General features: G+C 43.7%; 1 protein-coding gene across 3 annotated transcripts in view; it reads right to left on the reverse strand.

Annotated features, from left to right (window-relative positions):
• LHFPL3 (LHFPL tetraspan subfamily member 3) overlaps positions 1 to 17,948 on the reverse strand; it is a 234,694-nt gene that overhangs the window by 21,024 nt on the left and 195,722 nt on the right. The window contains exon 3 of one of the 3 annotated variants that reach the window (XM_054632433.2): positions 15,438 to 15,465. The exons of 1 other annotated variant lie outside the window; for it this stretch is intronic. In XM_054632433.2, the coding sequence (XP_054488408.1) occupies positions 15,449 to 15,465 (17 nt within the window). In that variant the 3' untranslated portion in view covers positions 15,438 to 15,448. Of the gene's footprint in view, positions 1 to 15,417; positions 15,466 to 17,948 lie in introns of all 3 variants that reach the window. One more of the 3 variants, XM_054632432.2, reaches the window with a different exon arrangement.

Raw genomic sequence — 17,948 nt, forward strand, 5'->3', positions numbered from 1 at the left:
CAGCCCCTTCATCCTTCTCTTGGCTCTTCACTGGACTCTCTCCAGTGTGTCCACATCTCTCTTGCACTGAGGAGCCCAGCACAGGGCACAGCACTGCAGGTGTCACCACTGCTGTAAGGAGGATCCTGAATGGATTTGGCACAAGGGCACATCATTACCCCACAGGCAGCTTGGTGCCCTCTAGAACCCCAGGTCCTTTCCTATCAAGCTGCTTTCCAGTTGGGTGCCCCCCAGCACATTCTGGTGTGTGGGCTTGTTCCTCTCCAGGTGCAGGATTGGGGTTATCCCAGCTTCATGTGGTTCCTATCCACCCTTTTCTCCAATCTGTTGAGGTCCCTCTGGATAGCAGCATAACCCTCTGCTGCTTCAACACTTCTCCCAGTTTTTCATCGGCTGTACCATCCAGCTGGACTTTGTGCCACTGCTCACAGCCCTTTAACGTGGCACTTCAGCCAATTTTTGGTCCACCTCACTGTCTAGTTACTTAGCCCTTCATCACCTTGTCTGTGAAGTTTTGGCAAGCACTCAAAATCCCTGCTGAAGTCAAGATGAACAATGCCCCTCACTACTTTCCCTGTGACCCCTGAGGCAGTCATGTTGCTGTACAAGGTTTTCAGGTTTTCTCAGGTGTGATTTCCCCTTTGTAAGTCCAGACTGACTACTTCCAATCAGCTTCTTGTCCTTTGTGTTTGGAAATTATTTCCAGGACTACCTACTCCATGACCTACCCAAGGACAGAGGTAACACTGCCATGTGTGCAGCTCCCCACATCATCCCTCTTGGACATAGGAGTGACACTGAATGTCTTGTCTATGTCTTTTTAAATTCAGTTACTGAATGCAAAATGATTTCCATGGTCATCTTCTTACCATGGGAATGGCAATCTTTCCAGGTGCCTTCCCCAGCAACAGTTTTCCTTGATTGCTCCCTCCACTCCAAACTCTTCATTTCCTGCTGTTCTCTTTCCAGGGAGTGTGACAGGACACCAGCCCAGTGCAGCTGAGTCACTGGGATGTTTCCCCACACACTGGGCTGTTTCCAGAGGACTGAACCTCTGCCACAAACCCATTCAGCTGCTGAGAGGAGGGAGTGCAGTGGGAATGGAGAGCGGCTCAGAGGACAGAGTGGGAAGTATGAAGATCTTTTAAAGCTCCCTTTTCTTCTCTCTCTCCCTTTCCTAATCGATTCTTCATCCTGAAGAAACTCCTGTGGGATGCTGCTGTCAGAAACTTGTCTCCCTTCCCCCCTTATTTCCATTGCTCCCTTTGCAGGTGACAGGCAATTTTCTCCCATTTATTAAGGTTATCTTTTCCTATACTCATCACAGGTTTCAATCTCCTCTGCTTTCTATTCTCTTCTTTTTTATTCTAAGAAGAGAAAAGAAGGGAGCACTGGCATCCTAATTATTTATATGCAAATATTTCCTCTACTTTTGTCCTGATTTAGCAAAAGTTAGAGTCCTAAAGGAGCAGGCAGGAGAGTCCCTTTTATTCCCTTCAGGCATTCTTGCAGCTTCATTCCTGGCTAGCAAAGCAGTTTACAAGACCAATGGAAAACTGACATTCTTTTATCCCTGCTGCAAAATTTGTTTTGTAATTATGTATCCTATTCTAAAGTGTATATGTGGCCTTAATCCTCCTAATATGTAGGGCTTAATATGCACAAAAAGTCTGCTATGTATGTTGTCTCAGCACAGAATTTCAATTTCTAGAAAGGCTGAGACTGAATTAAAAAGGAAACACTGTGCATGGCAATGAGCTCATTTTGACAGGCTGAATTAATTTTAAATAATAAGGAAGTAATTTCCATCTCACTAAATGCCTGCATTTTTCTGTAAAAATAAAACACTATAGTCAGAAAGATACTCTTGAGAAGTGTCTCTCATAGAGATAAGCAAACCAGATAGCAATTAAAAAAGTAAATAAATCATAATTACAATAGTAAAAGGTAGTATTAAGTATTAATGCACTTCAAGCCCAGTTGCTTTGATTGATTTCTGCTTTATCTCATTAGCTTTATAATCAGAGAAATATAACCATATGAAGATACATAGATTTAAGCACAGACAAATACCTCCAGCAGTTAGACATGGCTGTTTTAAGGATGCAGTCACAACTGCCTGATGCAAAAGAAAAAAACATGAGGAAAAAAGGCATGAGAAGATGTAGAGAAAGAGATCTCTGCAGCACCATCCCTGATCCCCACTGTCCGAGGAGGCAAGTGAAATATTCTGTGGATGGTCTGTGATAGGGGACATGGCTTTCTGTGCTGAAGCATGACCACAAGTGATGGTGCTTGACATGGTAACACCCATCTGGAATTTTTGAGAAGTGATGTTTAACTCTCTCCTCTAGAAGGGGGCATTCCCCTCTGTACTCCAGACTAGTCAGGAGAGTTTTCCCACCCCAGGCTGGGAACGCCCCAGGGCAGTGGCAGAGCCCCGGGGTCCCCCCTGGGTCCTGGGCTGTGCTTTGTTAATGGACTGTGCACAGGAACACCCTGGCAGATCCATGGGGCTCCCTGCCCTGGGGGGGCCTGTAACCACCAGACACCCCCCACATCCCTGCTTGAACAATGAATTATTTTTTGCACAGCATCAGGAGGAGCATCTAGGTCATGGGCGTCTGTGCATTCTCCCCTTCTCTAGCATGTTCTCTAGCATATTCTGAGCCAGGGTGTAAGGCCCTTTCCCAGATTCAAGGTTAAAAATACACCTCCTTTTTTAACCAACAGCATGGTGATTTGAACTTCTGCCTAGAAATGGGAGATCCTGGTGCAGCTCTAATCCTTGCAATAGCTGCTTGACTACAAAGCGTTTTCTAAAATCCATCTTTCTTTGTCCTGGAAATGAAACTGGGGAGAAAGGGAATATAAAAAGCAAGATCAAGGATGACATTGTAGCCTGGTGACAGGGGCACTAAGCTGTGGAAAAGGTGATCTGACTTCCCTTCTCTGCTCCCATTAATATTTAATAGTCATTAAATTAACAGTCAGGGACGTGTAGGATTAACTACAGGTCAACATCCTCATACTCATATCTGAATGAATGAGATAGTGCTAGTGTGGAGGGAAATAAGCTATTAGCAAGGAGCATGGCCAGTATGTCAGTAACAGGCACGAATTTTAGTGATTCAAACACCGTCCCTGAAAACCAAAACAATGAAACGGCTGCTCCAATACAGAGACCCACACAAACCCTGCACTAGTGCTGAAACCTCCAGAACAAACACCCACAGAGATGTGAAAGCCTTTGGCAAAAATCAGCCCTTTCTCTCTGTGGATTTGCTCAAAGGACTTGCAAGAGACTGACACTGCTGATCACAGGAAAACAGCCATAAACAGCTTTTCATGCACTCAATAGCAGTGTTCTTTTGAGAACCTGTGAAGGATGCTGTGACTGATCCACCTGCACTGCCAGGAGAGGAGCTGAGGGCCCCTGCACCAAGCCATCAGGCTCATTTTCAGGCTCATTGCCAGGGTGGAGTGGCTGATGGCTGGAGCCACAGGAGTGTCCCTCTGCTCCCCTCCAGCCTGGCCCTGACACCGAGGCACAGAAGAACCTGACTCCTCTCCTGCAGCTCCTTTTTGGGTGCAGCTTGGGAACATGACTGCACCTGTTAGTGCAACATTCCCTCATCTTTCCCATGCTCTTTAAAATGAAAAGCAGTCTAATCTGAAACAACTTTTCCACTTCTGAGGACTCTAATCTGAAACAACCACCCTGAGGACTCTGCTGGCCAGCTCATTCCCTTGTTCCTCAGTGGAGAGAAGGACAAGGGGACAAGCCTTTTCATCTATTTTGGTGAATTTGTTTGCTGTCTCCCTGTTTAGGGAAGGCTTCCACCAGCTGTGGTTTCCCTCTGCAGATGAGCAGAGAGGAGGAGGGCTGTCCTCCACAGAGGGATGCCTGCTGGATTTGACCAGACAGCTCAGAGCTCAGGCAGCTTCTTTTCCCACAGTTGCTAAGAAACCAAAAACAATCAGCTGCTGAAACAACAGTTTAGTACATTTTTTCCCTCCATTTGTCTCATTCTGGATTACAGCAGCTTTAAGAATTGCTGGGCTTTCCATGTGCTTCTGCTGGTGAGGGCAAGCACAGTGCTGGGGAGGAGGGTTTGGCCTCAGTAGCTTTTGCAATAAGGCTCCAAGCCTTACACAGGTTGTTTCCACATGTGGCCATCAGGGCTTTCCCTCCCTTGAGCTGTCTGCAGGGCTCTCAGGAACACCTGGTCACCTATTCAGGTGCCATTCCAGAACCCTCTCAGCTCCCTTTACAGTCAGCACATCCACCTGAGTCACCAGCAGCTCCAGCTGTGGTTTTAATGAAACCTGAGGTCCAGTTCCTACTTCAGTGTTTCAAATGTCTTCATCTATCCCCTTGCAGGCCTGGCTCTGGCAATCTTCTTGCCCACAGCCATTCACAGGGAGAAGGAACAGTGATGATTGCCCTGCAGGATTTTGGAGTGCCATCAGGAGACCATTTGGGTTTCCCTGTGGCTGAGAGCCAGTGAGCCACTGAAGAACAAAGCCCCACAGGAGGTTAATACCTGCTGGGAACATCACCCAGGAGAAAACTCCCACCCACATTTAGCTGCAATAACAGAAACAAATGAGAAAATAGACTTGGGAAAAAGCATCCTTAGTCAAGTCAGAGGTAGGTTTACAGATCTCTTTATGTAGTGTTAGCACAGGGCATTTGTCTCTGGTTGAAGGGGACTGGAAGGCTGCTAAAAAACTTTGGGGAATAACCTTCCCTGCATAAATGATTATGTGAACTTCACTTCTTTATTTCTCTGTCATGTCAGCTCAGCTGCATGTTCACTATTAATAATCAGCCCAGCTCTGCAGAGTCTCGTAGTGTCTTGGAAATGTCACCTATCAAGGTACACAAATAAAGCTAGAACAACCTCAAAATATGAACTGCTCTGTGTGTTTGCTAATAGTTCTGTGCTGACTGTGAGGGCTGGATTTCTGTTCCCAGCACAATGTCTGTAAATTCTGCTGGTTCCCTGGCGGGCTGGGGTTGCTTTATTAAGTTACGTGTCGTGCTTCCCTTATGTGGAACCTTCTGTTTTCTGATGGAGCTTGTGGCTCTTACAGCAAGTTACAGCCTTTTTTTTCCCTGCAGCCTTGGTAGAAACTGGTTGTTGTATCAGCTCATATATTTTGTAACTCCAGCCAATAATTCTGTGTTGTGCAGGTCAGTAAAACAGAGATCTCTACTGCACAAGAAAGAAGTGACACAGTGTTGGGAGCAAGAAGGACTTCAGCTTGGCTTGTGAACTAAGCATGTTGTGCTGAGCCAACACTCCTGGGAGCTCCTGCTCTGTGGTGGGCAGCATCATGAGGCAGAACTGTGATGGAATAAATGCTGTAGTAAGTACAGGGCTGAGGGGAGTGTGGGGGCATGTGAAGGAGCAGCTCCAGGGTGGCCAGAGGAGCCTGGAGACAGGCATTCCCAAAACAGGCAGGTATGAAAACAAAGTTCTCACCTTCCATATGTAAGGTCAGACCAGAAGTCTCCTCAGTCCATACCCTTTTTCTGGCAGTGGCCAGCAGTGGGTATGTAGGGCAGGGCAGGGAAAGCCATAGGGATGTTTCCTCAAAATTATGTACCCTGCAACAATCTGGAGGGGGGAATTTGGGAGCCCAACAGACATCATTGCATGTAAGGATCCTGAAAGTCTTTCTGCCATGAATATCCATTTGCTTTGTGAACCTTTTTAGCACATAAAATCCCAGACAGGGAGCTGGAGGCAAGTGAAGTGCGGGTCACCCAGGATGTGGCTGCCTGGTGTCCTGAAGCTGCAGCCCGAGGCGCTGTGTCATCCATTGAACCATCCTCCTCTCCTGAGGGTGAGCAAGCACTGACCTCCCTTCAAACTCCCCAGGAGACAACAATCACCCAGTCAGTCATTAATTTTTCAAGTGGTGTGTGTGTGGTTTTAGGTTTAGAAGGGAAAAAAGGCTGTTCCTGCAATCTCACCAGCATTGTTTGCTGTGACCTTGTGTGTGCCCTGTTCTAAAGCAGAGAGGGAGATGTTTTGAGAATTGTGGAAATGGTTTGCTGCACCTTCTGGTGCATCATGGATGATGAGGAAAAATAGGAATGAGGATCATTGACAAGCTGAGTAAATGGCCAAGTTACCTAATTGGATTAGCAGGAAACATAACTGTATTATTATATGATGGCACACAATTTATCAAATCCTAACAAAGGAATATATGTTCCCTATTTTTTTATTCTTCAGAGCAAAATACTAATTTTTTTCAGTATGTTTCTATCAGAAATGGTTAAAAACATATTTTGCTGATTGAGTTCACTGTTCCTGAAAAAGGCTGGATTAAATATTTGGATTATCTAATTAGAGAAACAGCTCCTAAACCACCAGGTAGGAAGAGGACACTGTAGGGCCCAGCACATCACTAGGATGAACTATTTTCAGCCAATTAGCATGAATTTTGTTTTTAATTTTCTACCTGAGAAGTGACATTGGCTATTTAGTGCACCCATGTGAATCCCCAGGCCAGCAGTGCTGAGTTGCTCTCTGGTTTGTAGGTTTTACAAAGCAGTCTGAGCATTACCTGTGCTTTCCCTCACATGGGCAGCCTGTAAATACTGCCTGTTGCTGTTTGTACAACATGCTCATCAAAGGTTATGTGAAGCAGACAGTTTTTGTAGGGCTCAGTAAACTTTACCATTGCCAGTGACAGAGCTGCCTTTAAAGCTGGTGAAAAACTGTGCACTGTTACAAGGCTCTGGACCAAGATCATGGAGAAACATTTATTATTAGGGGCATATAACCTACAAATTAATTAAATTCTAAGCATGTGAACAGAGCATCAAATTATTTTATACAAGTTATAATTAATTAGTCATAGAATTTACAAGGAATTCAGTTAAGTTATTACTTGTGCATGTATTGCAACATTTTTGAAAACCTATTACAACTGACTTGACAATCTTAGCTGCAGGATATTATGTCCATTATGTGTGACTTTGGCAAAATGGATTTAGCCCTTTGAAACCCTCTAAGTTTGGATGCAAGTTTTGCAGCATCTTCATCTTAAAGCACAAACAAAAGGAAACCCAAACAAAACAAAGCAAAACAAAACAAAACAGCAAACCAAAAGATAACAAGAAAAAAACACCAACAAAAACAAAAAATCCAAAACAACAACAACAATAAAAACCCAACAGAAAACCCACATGGATATCCAGGCTCTAAAAACTTAAACTTTTAAGTCTAATGAAGGGCACCCAAAAATTGCCAGCTACCTACCAGTACTCTGGTTTACAGAATGAATTACTCTTGTACACGCTTTGTTGAATCATCAGTACCCCTTTTTTTGTTTATTAACTTTGATATGCAATTGACAAGTCTATTTGTTACTCTACAGTGATACACTTAATCACAACTAATTCATGTTATTTAGAAATCCTTGTGGCATCTCTGATCTTTCTAATCTGTTATGAATGTTGTCTTTAAGGAATATGAAAATGGATGTATTAATTACAAACTGCTTCAGAGGCGGCTTCTGTCAGGCAAATAATTTTCTGTAAGTCAGAGAGCTGAAATAGCTGCTTGGATATGGTAAATATTTTTAAGTTTCATTCTCAGCCTGAGCACCACACACAAGATAGAGGTGACTGAATGTCCTCTGGATGCTGGGTAGTGTGCCCTCTGCTCAAGAGACTCTACTCTGACAGTATCTTGTGGTCCTCAGGTCACATTCCTTTATTTTTCCACTGGGGAAGAAAAAAAAAAATCTGGGTGTAGACATAGCCAGACACTTTCCCTACCCAAATCTCAATCATAGTTTCCTTTCCAAAGGGAATTTTCCTCAATGTAACTTTAATGTAATGCCAGGTCTTTCACAGGCATTTAAAATACTCTTCATATTCATAAAATACTCCTCCACAGAATGGAGGCAGGAAACATGCAGCAGCTGCATCTCCTCCCCAGAAAGGATGGTTTTAACTCAGGATGGGCTGTAGATCCTGTGCTACAAAAATGAATGGCAGACAAAGGCTGACTCTGGTTTACTTGGAGCTGAGTTCAAGCAAGGCTAACTTGGGCAGGGGCAGGGCGTGGATTCCTCCTCCAGCTGCCCGTACTTGTGCAGAGGAGTAGAGAGTGAGAGAGTCACTGCTCATGGCCCATGGAGGCAACCCCTCAATGCCAGAGGCAGGAGCTGCGGGTGGGATATCAAGGGATGATTTAAAAATAACACAGACAAGACTGATTTTCTGAGAAAACCTATGGAAAACTTGGAAACTGGTATGATTTGACCTTCCCTGTGGTGGCACTCAGGGAGGAGGTTTTGTGCTGCAGGAGGCCTGGCAGAACACAAAGAGGAAAAGGAAACGAGCATCCCAGGAGAAAGGAGGAGAAAAGCAGGAGAAGCTGTAGAAGTAGTTTTATGGAAAACTTCGAGAGGTTGGACCACAAATCTGACAAAAAGGATGAAGATGAAACAGTGAGAGGATTTAGTGTGGTTTGCTAAAGAATTGAAGCTAGGAATTGATTTTAGTTGTGACATTTTGAGGATAGACAAGGTGAGCATTAAGAGGGCCAGAACAGAGAAGGTTGTGAAAACTGAGGATGAAGTTATCATGGCTCTACTGTGGGAACAAATAGTAATAGATAATTTTGTAGGATGCTCTTGAGGGAATGTCAGTGGGATTAAATGACAGCATCAGTCTGGAGAGAAGAGAGAGGATGGTGATAATGTTGAAAATAGCACTGGGGGTGTGTGCTGCCTGGATACAGAAGCTAATAGGTTCACCAATACAGTCAAACAGGGGAGGCATGTGAAGTAAGATAAGGGGCCCACTTGTAGCAAGAGTTTGGGCAGGGAGGTTGGACCAGGTATCCCACTGTGGTCCCTCCCAGCATCACCCATTCTGTGATTCTGGTATTTCACCCAGAGCAGCCCCCATACAGATGTACTCTTAGAATCACAGAATCATTAAGGTTGGAAAAGACTTCTAAGACCATTGAGTTCAAGCATTAACCCATTAATCCTGCTCTGTTCAGAGAAGCTGCCTGGGCAGCATTTGAGGATTTTAGATGTTTGCTCTGCAAGGATGGAGGTGTACATGTGCAGAACCACCTGCTCACTTGGTCCAGTCTGAAAGGCACAGTGATCCCATGGGTGGGTGTCACACTCAGAGGTGACAGTGTCTATGATCATGCCTGTTTCCAGGACAATCACCCCTTCTCTCTGCTGTCCTAACAAGTGGCCCTTTCCCACATACCTGGGCAGAAGCAAGTTTTACAAACTGAAGGGGATATGTGCTGGATATTGAACATACCACAAAGTGTACATATCTATGCACATCTGATCTCAACAAGGGGCCACCTGCCCCCCTGTTTTTTTGAATGGTTTGGTGTGTCATGGCCTTGAGTCAGGCACCTGAAGTCTCTCCTACAGGGATTATATGATATTCAGCTGGAGGTGAGCATGTTCCCTGCAGAGATATGCTATTGATAGGAAGATGTAATGACTTAGATGAAATCATTACTCATCCTTCCAGTAAGTTGTATCCTGATTTAGTAACATATTCCATTTGTAGATCATATTGTCTCTGGTGAGTCTGCTTTACAACAGCAGGGCAAACAAATTAAACAAAGTTTTGATATGCTTTTATCAAAGATTTGTCCCTAGTGTCCTTTGATTTACTTCTTGAGATCTCCTCTGGCATGAACTGGATAGAGGCAATATTTTCTTCCCCCTCAAAGTGGATCTGAGTTCAACACCTCTGAGAATATATGAGCTCTGCCTTCAGAGCTGGCTTCAGGCATTCTGGAGAATGACTGCCCTCCCCTTAATATATAATAGACTGAAGACAGCTCTATGTCTTCATTTCAGTGAAATTGTTTTTTTCTCCATTTCCTCAACATCCAGATAGTGGTGCTTTGGGTATCCCAAACCAGTTCCAAAATGAAAAAACCTCCTTTTTTTTTCTTTTTTTTTTTTTTCTAGCTGACAAAAGGAGTTGCAAAGGTATATGCTCTCCTGGCCTTTAACTCCACTTGCCTCTCTAGCAAGGACCAAAATTAATGACAGATAGATTTGTCAACAGGGGAATATTCTTGTCTTTTGCAATGTTTGTAATTGTGTCACAGAGGTTAGAGATGGGTCTAACCTATTAATTACCCTTTATACCACTTCAAGTCTGTTAAAGATGGGTTCCTAGAGTGAGAGGTATATTTTTCAGTGCACATTTTGATATGAAACAGAAATCTGTAATGAGAAAAACTGATTCCATGAGCACCAGTAGAGTCTTTTTTGTCTCTAGTCTGAATTTCAGAGGATCATTTACTGCTGAAAATGCTGTGATTGAGTAGATGAGTGCTTGAAGTCTCATGTTCATAGCATGATTGTCAATAGAACTACAAAAGAGGACTGAATCTTAAGAGATAAGAAAATGTTCTTACAGATGATTATGTTGAATGACTGGAAAATCCAAAGTAGCTGTGCATCAGGAAGACAGGTAAGGCAGTGTGTGCAGGAGCATCAGCCTGCTCTAGCTCAGCTCATGTGTAATAACTTCCCAGTTTAATGTATTGCCAGGTTGTGAGATGCTCCTGGTCTGTCTGGGTTCCTGCCTGTTGTATTTGTGTGGTCTGGATGCAGAGAGGGGATGTCACATCTGCCATTTTGAAGGAAGCCTACAGTATACAGGCAATCCAACCCTTAACTCTGGATAATTTCAGATCCTTTGCCTATGCTGGATGAGTAGTTCACCTATGGTTTCCAAGCACCGTGGTCCCCATGGCACTGACACTGGAGTCCCTGGAGTGTGGTAGGGCAGGATTTGGGGTAGCATAAGCCCAGCCAAGCTGTCCTCCATGGCATCTGTGGGGAGAGACTCTGCTCTTGTCTGTGAACAGCCCCAAAGTCTTTGTCCTTCTTCAGATCTTCATGGTCTGTCTGGTGGCTGCTGGACATAGGGAAATGTTGGCATTCTGGGGACACATGATACAGAAAGGCTGGCCAGCCCTAATGAAGGATTAAAACTGCTCTGTTGAAGGAAGGAAGCTTGAGGTCTGCTGAGCTTTTTGATGTCTTTGATAAAGACCTTGCAATTTTCACACATCAGGATAGTCTTTGAGAAGCATTGGTATTCCAGTGGGCAGATTTTGCTTTCCCAGCTGTCCCATGGGCTCTCAGGAGCAAGTTGGTCTGTGGCCCTCAGCCAGAAAAGCACTTAGATAAGAGCTCACCTCTCAGTCCATGGATCATCCTGCTGAATTTGCTAGGGCTCCTTATGCACTTCCAGGAAACAATGTGCTTTGCTGGGCTCAGTCTCAATTCCCCACATGCATAAAGCTCCTCCACACCCCTTGTAGCCATATTAATATGCTGGATGGGCTGGGGATTCTGCCCAGGAGTGCACTCCTTGCTTGAGTTATAGCCACACTTTCAGCAGTGAACGAGTGAATGAGCTTCTGCTTGAAGTTAAAAAGCACCATTCTTTGGGGCTGTGAGCAGCATCAGCCTCAGGGAAGGGAAAGCTGTGCCTACACACAATTCCAGTGATAAACACAGACACACCTGTTTGCTCCCTGAATAATGTGACTCTGAGTTCAAAGTTGGCAGTGCTGGGGAGGATCAGCACATGGCTGAGCACAGCAGGTGGGGGCAGAGGAAGAAGTGGTGTGTTACCCTTTTTGTTATGGATGGCTCCCAGAGCCCCAGAAGGGGCACTGCAACTGCAGCTTGAATGAGGGATGGGTCAAATGGAAATGTCAGGACAGAAGACCCTGCAGAGATACCGTAAGTATCTAGCAGCAAAGGACAGCCAGGGATGAGGACATAAGAGGAGAAATGTCCTGATGAAGGCATGCCTAGCTCTGTGGTACAGGGTTACAGAGGCAACTCAACAGTTGGCAAGTGAGCCAGGCAGTGACCCTTTCAGAGAGCATTGACTTTTGCTTAATGCTCTTGTGGGGCAGATGAAGCAGCAAGCAGGAGCAGTGTGGACATATTTGAGGCCACCCAGCATCAGTGTGAGGAGCTCTGTGCTTGCCTGGGAAGCACTGAGGGTGTCATGGTAGCTGAGACTTCAGAGAGAAGCCACCAGGGCAAGGAACCAGTCTCCTAATCTGGCATGGTCAAAAACATATGTGGCTGAAGGGTGAACGAAATGGTAGGAGACCATTTGGATCAATGGTGGCATTCTGTGAGTAATTTTCTGAGGATTTAACCTTCATGTGGGGAATAAAACTGCACTGAAGGTCTTTAGAAAAACTACTGTCATTTGCTCAGAGTGCTGTAACTGGTGAAGGTAAACCCTGTGTTGCAGGGTTTGGTGAAGGTTGGAGGCTCTGAGGCTCAAGGAGGAAGGCAGCTGACACAAGAGGGCCTGCAGAGGAACACATGGGAGCAAGAGCCAGTGGGCCCCAGTGCCTGTCCCTGTGGGTGCTGCTGGGCTTGGCTGGGTGTGTAACACTGGCCTGTTGTCACCCTAAGGGGCAGAAGCAGAGTGCAGTGGACTTACAGCCTCGTGTGGGTGTGTGTGTGCACAAGAGGGAGATGATGAAATTCCACCATCTGCAGTGGTTCTTCAGGTCTGTCCACTCTTACCACTGAATTTGTGTCCTGCTGTCAGCTGCTCATATGTGTACACAATTTAGAACCAGGATTGCATTTTTTTTCTGAGGCTTTTATCGTCATTAAAATAACAGCATCATACAAAAACATGCAGGAGGGAATCTCAGGAGGTCATGTGGACCAATTCTTGTTCCAAGGTAGGCTAATTGCATCAATGTCACTTCTGATGGTGTTGAATAATATATCCCTAGGGTTTTCCAACACTGGAAAGTCACAGCACCCTTAGGAAATTGTTTCCTCTGTTTGTTCTCCCCACTGCTGAAAAGACTGTTGGGATTTTGTTCATTATATTTGATTTGAATATTTCTTTCTGGAATTTAAAACATGGTTGCAGGTGCTATTACCCACATACAGGCACTGAAAACCAAAACCACTCTCACTTATCGACTGCTCCCTCACATTTATAAGAGAACTGAGTTGGGGACATCCTTGGCATAGAAGGAAATCAGTGGGGAAACCAAGCTTCTTCTAGCAGAACTGAGCTTACACAGAAAAAAGAGATGCCTGAGTAAGGACATCAGCATGAAAAACCCAGGTTATACAAATGAATAGGCTGAAATGTTGCAGGACTTAGCAGCTCTCTGCCAGATAAGGTGTCTGAGAGACAGCTGGTTCCACCAAGCCTGCAATGAGGGTCAGAGCATGAGAGGAGGGAGGTGGCAATCAAGAGGATTAGCCCAATTCAGGGAATCTGAATTTTGAACTGAGACTAATTTAAGAGAAGAAAATAGGAGCAAGAATACTTAATAGGATACTTTGGGAAGATGGACTATTTCACAAGACTCAAAGACAAATTCAGGATCCTTTAGTGGTGCTAGAGACAGATCTGTGAGTTGTCTTCTATAAAATACAGCCTGTGGACACCCATTCACCAAAAACTGTGGGTAGATATTGGCCATTGTTTTTTTTTGCTGTGTAGGATGAGGGAAGTTGGGTCTTCTGGTAGCAAGGGGAGGAAGTGGGAGGTTTTGGGCCCAGCTCTGTGTATGTCATGGCTCCAGCATCCCTGAGGAGACACATCTTTTTGGGAGCCAAACTGAAGAAGGAGCATGGTGAATTTTTGGCAGGTGGGAACAGAGATGTACAGCACTCCTGCCTCAGGGCGTCAGCTGAGGCTCAGAGCTCTGACTGCTGGCAGGAACTCAGTGAGGAGAAGGAGGCAGGAATCACAAACCCCTTATTGATTCCCTTTCTTTTCTGCAACCCATCCCCAGCACTAACCATATTTGAAAATACAGCTTCCAGGCTTCTTTTACAATGGCTAAAAAAAAGCAAAATCTTAGCTCTAGAGAGAATTGTTTTGCCAGCCCTATTTTTCTCTGGCTTTGAATTTGCCATTGACGTTAATTAGGACTTCCTGAGCCTTGTTAGCCTGGCATTTTCCTTTGTTACTGAGAACAGCGAAGGTGACCTTGCTCAGTAGGTGGATTTTCTCAGCTCTGAAAGTCTAATCATTAATGTCTTAGGAACAGAGGTAGGGATCTTACACAGGAAACTTGAGAAGAGCTATAAAAACATCATGTAGACAGCTGGCAGTGTCAGCTGGCATAGCTCCAGTAATTCAAAAGCAGAGGTGTTTCTGATAAGGCATCTCGATCTCACACAACACGTGCTATTCAACACGTATTTTTTGTTGCATAATAAGAAAACAACAAATATCTATCTGTGTAAGCTCAGTTGAACTGGGTATACTGAGAGTAACAACCAGCATTTAACAAACTCCATTTTATTATCCAGAAAAGTGGACCAGTAACCAGAACACTGATCTCTGGTGGTCTGGTTTTGAATGATGGCTTTAAAGCTATTTTGGTGGCTTCACTCTACTCCCCATCTGTACAGTCATGAAACTGTAGAATCCTGGACAACTTTAAGTAGAAAGGCACTTCATGTATTCCAATTCCCTTCTCAAAGAAGATCCAAACAGAGCAGGTTGCTCAGGGTCATGTCCAGTCAAGTTCTGAGGGTCTCCAAGGATGGAGATGATACCACCTTGCTGGGCAACCTGGTCAATATTTGACGAGCCTCATAACAAAAAACCCCCACCAGCACACTTAAAATATGAATGAAAATCCTATGAGAAAAGAAACCCAGGAAGGGAATAACTGAGTTCTGCTCTCCATACCAGGCAGCACCCCAAGACCCATGTGGGTAAGTATGCTTCAAGCTGCTGTGATTAGTCTAACCTTCATAAACTTTACATACACTAAGATTAAAAGGACTGTATAAACACAAGAAAACATTGTATTTGCTCATAGCAGCCTTCTTTAAACAGAGACTGTGCAAACAACATTCGTAATTCAGATGTGTCATCTGCCACATGAAGCAAGAGTTTGACAACAGAAGAGTCACAAAGCACTGGCAGAAGCAGAGCTGTCCTTGGAGCCAGCTGCATCAGGAGCAGGCTGGACTCCCAGGGAAGGCACAGGAGGGCTGGTTCTGCTCCTGACCCATTTGAACTGCACACTTCCACACCTCTACCACAGGTTTCTCAGCAGCCATATCCAGGGGGGTCCTGATCCTAGCAGGTACCTCTGAAGGTCCCTTAGGAATGACATACACAGCTTGCAGATTTGCCACTAGCAGCTGCCACAAGCTACCAAAAAAGGCAGAATGTTAAGACTACACAAAACCAAAGCTGAGCTGGAATATAAATATCAAATGAAACGCTTACATGTTGCTGAACATGCTGCCTACATCAGAAACACGAGACAAGAGCAGAAAGCCATGCAACGCGTTTGGCAGAAGCACGCAGACATTTCACAGCTCGTCCCTGGGTGCCATGCTCACACTTACGTTAGTCTGGGTCATACTACCTGAACTTGCTTTAAGCATTTCCATCATCTGTGAGGTAGGGAGGGAAAAACAGAATAGTTAAGGTATAATCAAGTGAGATCTTGTACATCACAGTATAATTTGTAAACAATCTCTTTATTGGATGTAGTGTGGAGAGTGTAAATGGTTCAGGCTTCTACCTCAACTTATCCAGACAGGGAATTTTCTGAAAGCCAGGTAAGTGATTCAATGGATTACTAAGGAGGCAGATGAAAAAAACTGGGTTAACAGAGGAAGAAATAGTGACAGAACATAAATAAACACATAAACAAGTAAATAACTTTGGTGTCAGTAAGATTAATTTTTCTGTTGTCATGTCAAAATCAAAACACTCAGTAATACCTTTTGATTGGTGAGCAATTTTAAACACTGTGTTAACCTGTCTGCTTCAAAAATATTTGAATAAAGATGCAAAATTAAAAAACAAACACCTACAAATCATTACAAAGAATTAGACCAAAGATAAAACTGTATCAGTTCTCATCTCAATATGGAAAGATCTGTAGAAGTCTTTATTCTAGGTGAGAAATTACAGTAATAAAAATGATACATCAAGATTTTGTTGATACATTGCTCCTCAGTTTTGATTATACTTCCGAAATCATAGGTACCATTTGAAAGACCCAGCCTGCCAAATCCTTTTATATGCACAAACTTTCCTATTGGCTTATATTTTAAGGTTAGCCATGCACTGTGCTTTTAGTTATGCATCCACAGAGGCCTGCTCTGGTGAGATCTTGTGCCCATGAGAAAGCCCAGGGGAACCTAACAGTACTTGGATCTCAAAGTATCTTCAGTAATTACACCTCCTGTAATTACTCCTGTAATTTATTGTGAATTTACAGCACTTTGCACAGGGCATAAACCTTTCATGTCTGATGAGGGCAGATACTAAGTCACCTGAAAGCTGAAGGATTTGTATCAAGAAAAAAAGTACTTGTACATCTACACTTTACACTATTGAACAGCTAAAATTCCCTAACAAAATGGAGAAAACAATTATTTCCTGAGAGAGTGGCAGAGTAATCAATTGGCCCAAACTTCTGCTGTTCAAGGGGAGCCTGAAAGGAGATACTAACACAGATAGAATTTGTGACACAATCTCAAAACAGTAATTTCTTAACTAAGAACACAGACCAATGGTTCCACCATCACTTGAAAACTGTTTTGAAAAGAATTTAAGGACTTTACTAAATCACATAGAACCAAACTACCACTAGAGCTGTATTTTCTAGCTGGGCCTAATGTAGAAGAACTGCAAAATACAGTAGAGAAATTACATACAGTAGCTGGAAATATGTAAATGTATTGATTATGTGATTGGCATGTCCCTGCTGAAAATAATCAACATATTGACTTTTCTGAAGATTCACAGTAGGCAGTAAGGAAAAAAAAATCTGTGCATGTGTGTAGGTACATTTTTTTGAAAAAAGAATTATATTTGTCTGTCTTGGAAGCTGTGGTTTTGCATACTGGTACTGGAGTGCCTCCATTGGCTTATCTCTACCATTATTGCAGCAATGAAAAATAGAACAAATAGAGGTGCTGAAGGGTACACTGGATGAGTACTGAGATACAAAGCAAGGCAGCTGTCTCATTTATAATGCTGGGGGAAAATGAGGTAAAGTATCCTATTAAGCAAGTAATAGGGATATCATTTTCCTATTCCCCTATTTTATTTTGGTCCTTCTGCACTGTGAGAGCAAATGATCAGGAATTTGTAGTGATGTACTCATGCTCGGCTCCCTGCCTCCTCTGGCACATCCTGGTTCAGTGGAACTGAGGCTGTTCTGTGCAGATTAGGTGGCAGCCGTTAAAATTCAGAAGCATGACACCAATTGGATACACTTGGGAAGTATTTTTGGAAAACCAAGTCTTCATTCAAGAACTGATGAAGGTTCCCATGCACCTCATGCTCTCCCAGACACCTGAGCTTTCCCTGGGATCACCCAAGGATGTCCCTGCCTGTCCAGCCCTGCAGGACACACAGTCTGTGCTGCCACCTCAGCACATGGGATGTGCAGCCCCTTCCTTGGAACACCATGGCATTCACGTTCTCTGAACAGAGACAGAGATAATTCTCTCTCACAGGTTTTTTCCTGGAGAAGTACAGAGAGAAGAAAACAATTCCTAGCCCTACTTGCTGCTCCTCCTGTTGTTTTTGCACATGTGGAATGTGTTAGGAAGACTGTTTACCTGAAGTGAGTTCTTAATTGGACTCCAGTGATCGTTTTTTTATATTAATTGGCCTATTGGGTTGGGTCAAAGCTGTGTCCTGGCTGTCTGGAGACAGTCACGGGATTTTCTTTAGTATGTATCTTAGTGTAGTATAGTAGAATATCCATATAATATAATATAATATAATATAATATAATATAATATAATATAATATAATATAATATAATATAATATAATATAATATAATATAATATAATTTTAATAAAGCAATTGTTCAGCATTCTGAATCAATGGAGTCAGATTCCAGTCATTCC

Source organism: Agelaius phoeniceus, chromosome 5, assembly GCF_051311805.1.
Source record: "Agelaius phoeniceus isolate bAgePho1 chromosome 5, bAgePho1.hap1, whole genome shotgun sequence".
NCBI classification, from domain to species: Eukaryota; Metazoa; Chordata; class Aves; order Passeriformes; family Icteridae; genus Agelaius; species Agelaius phoeniceus.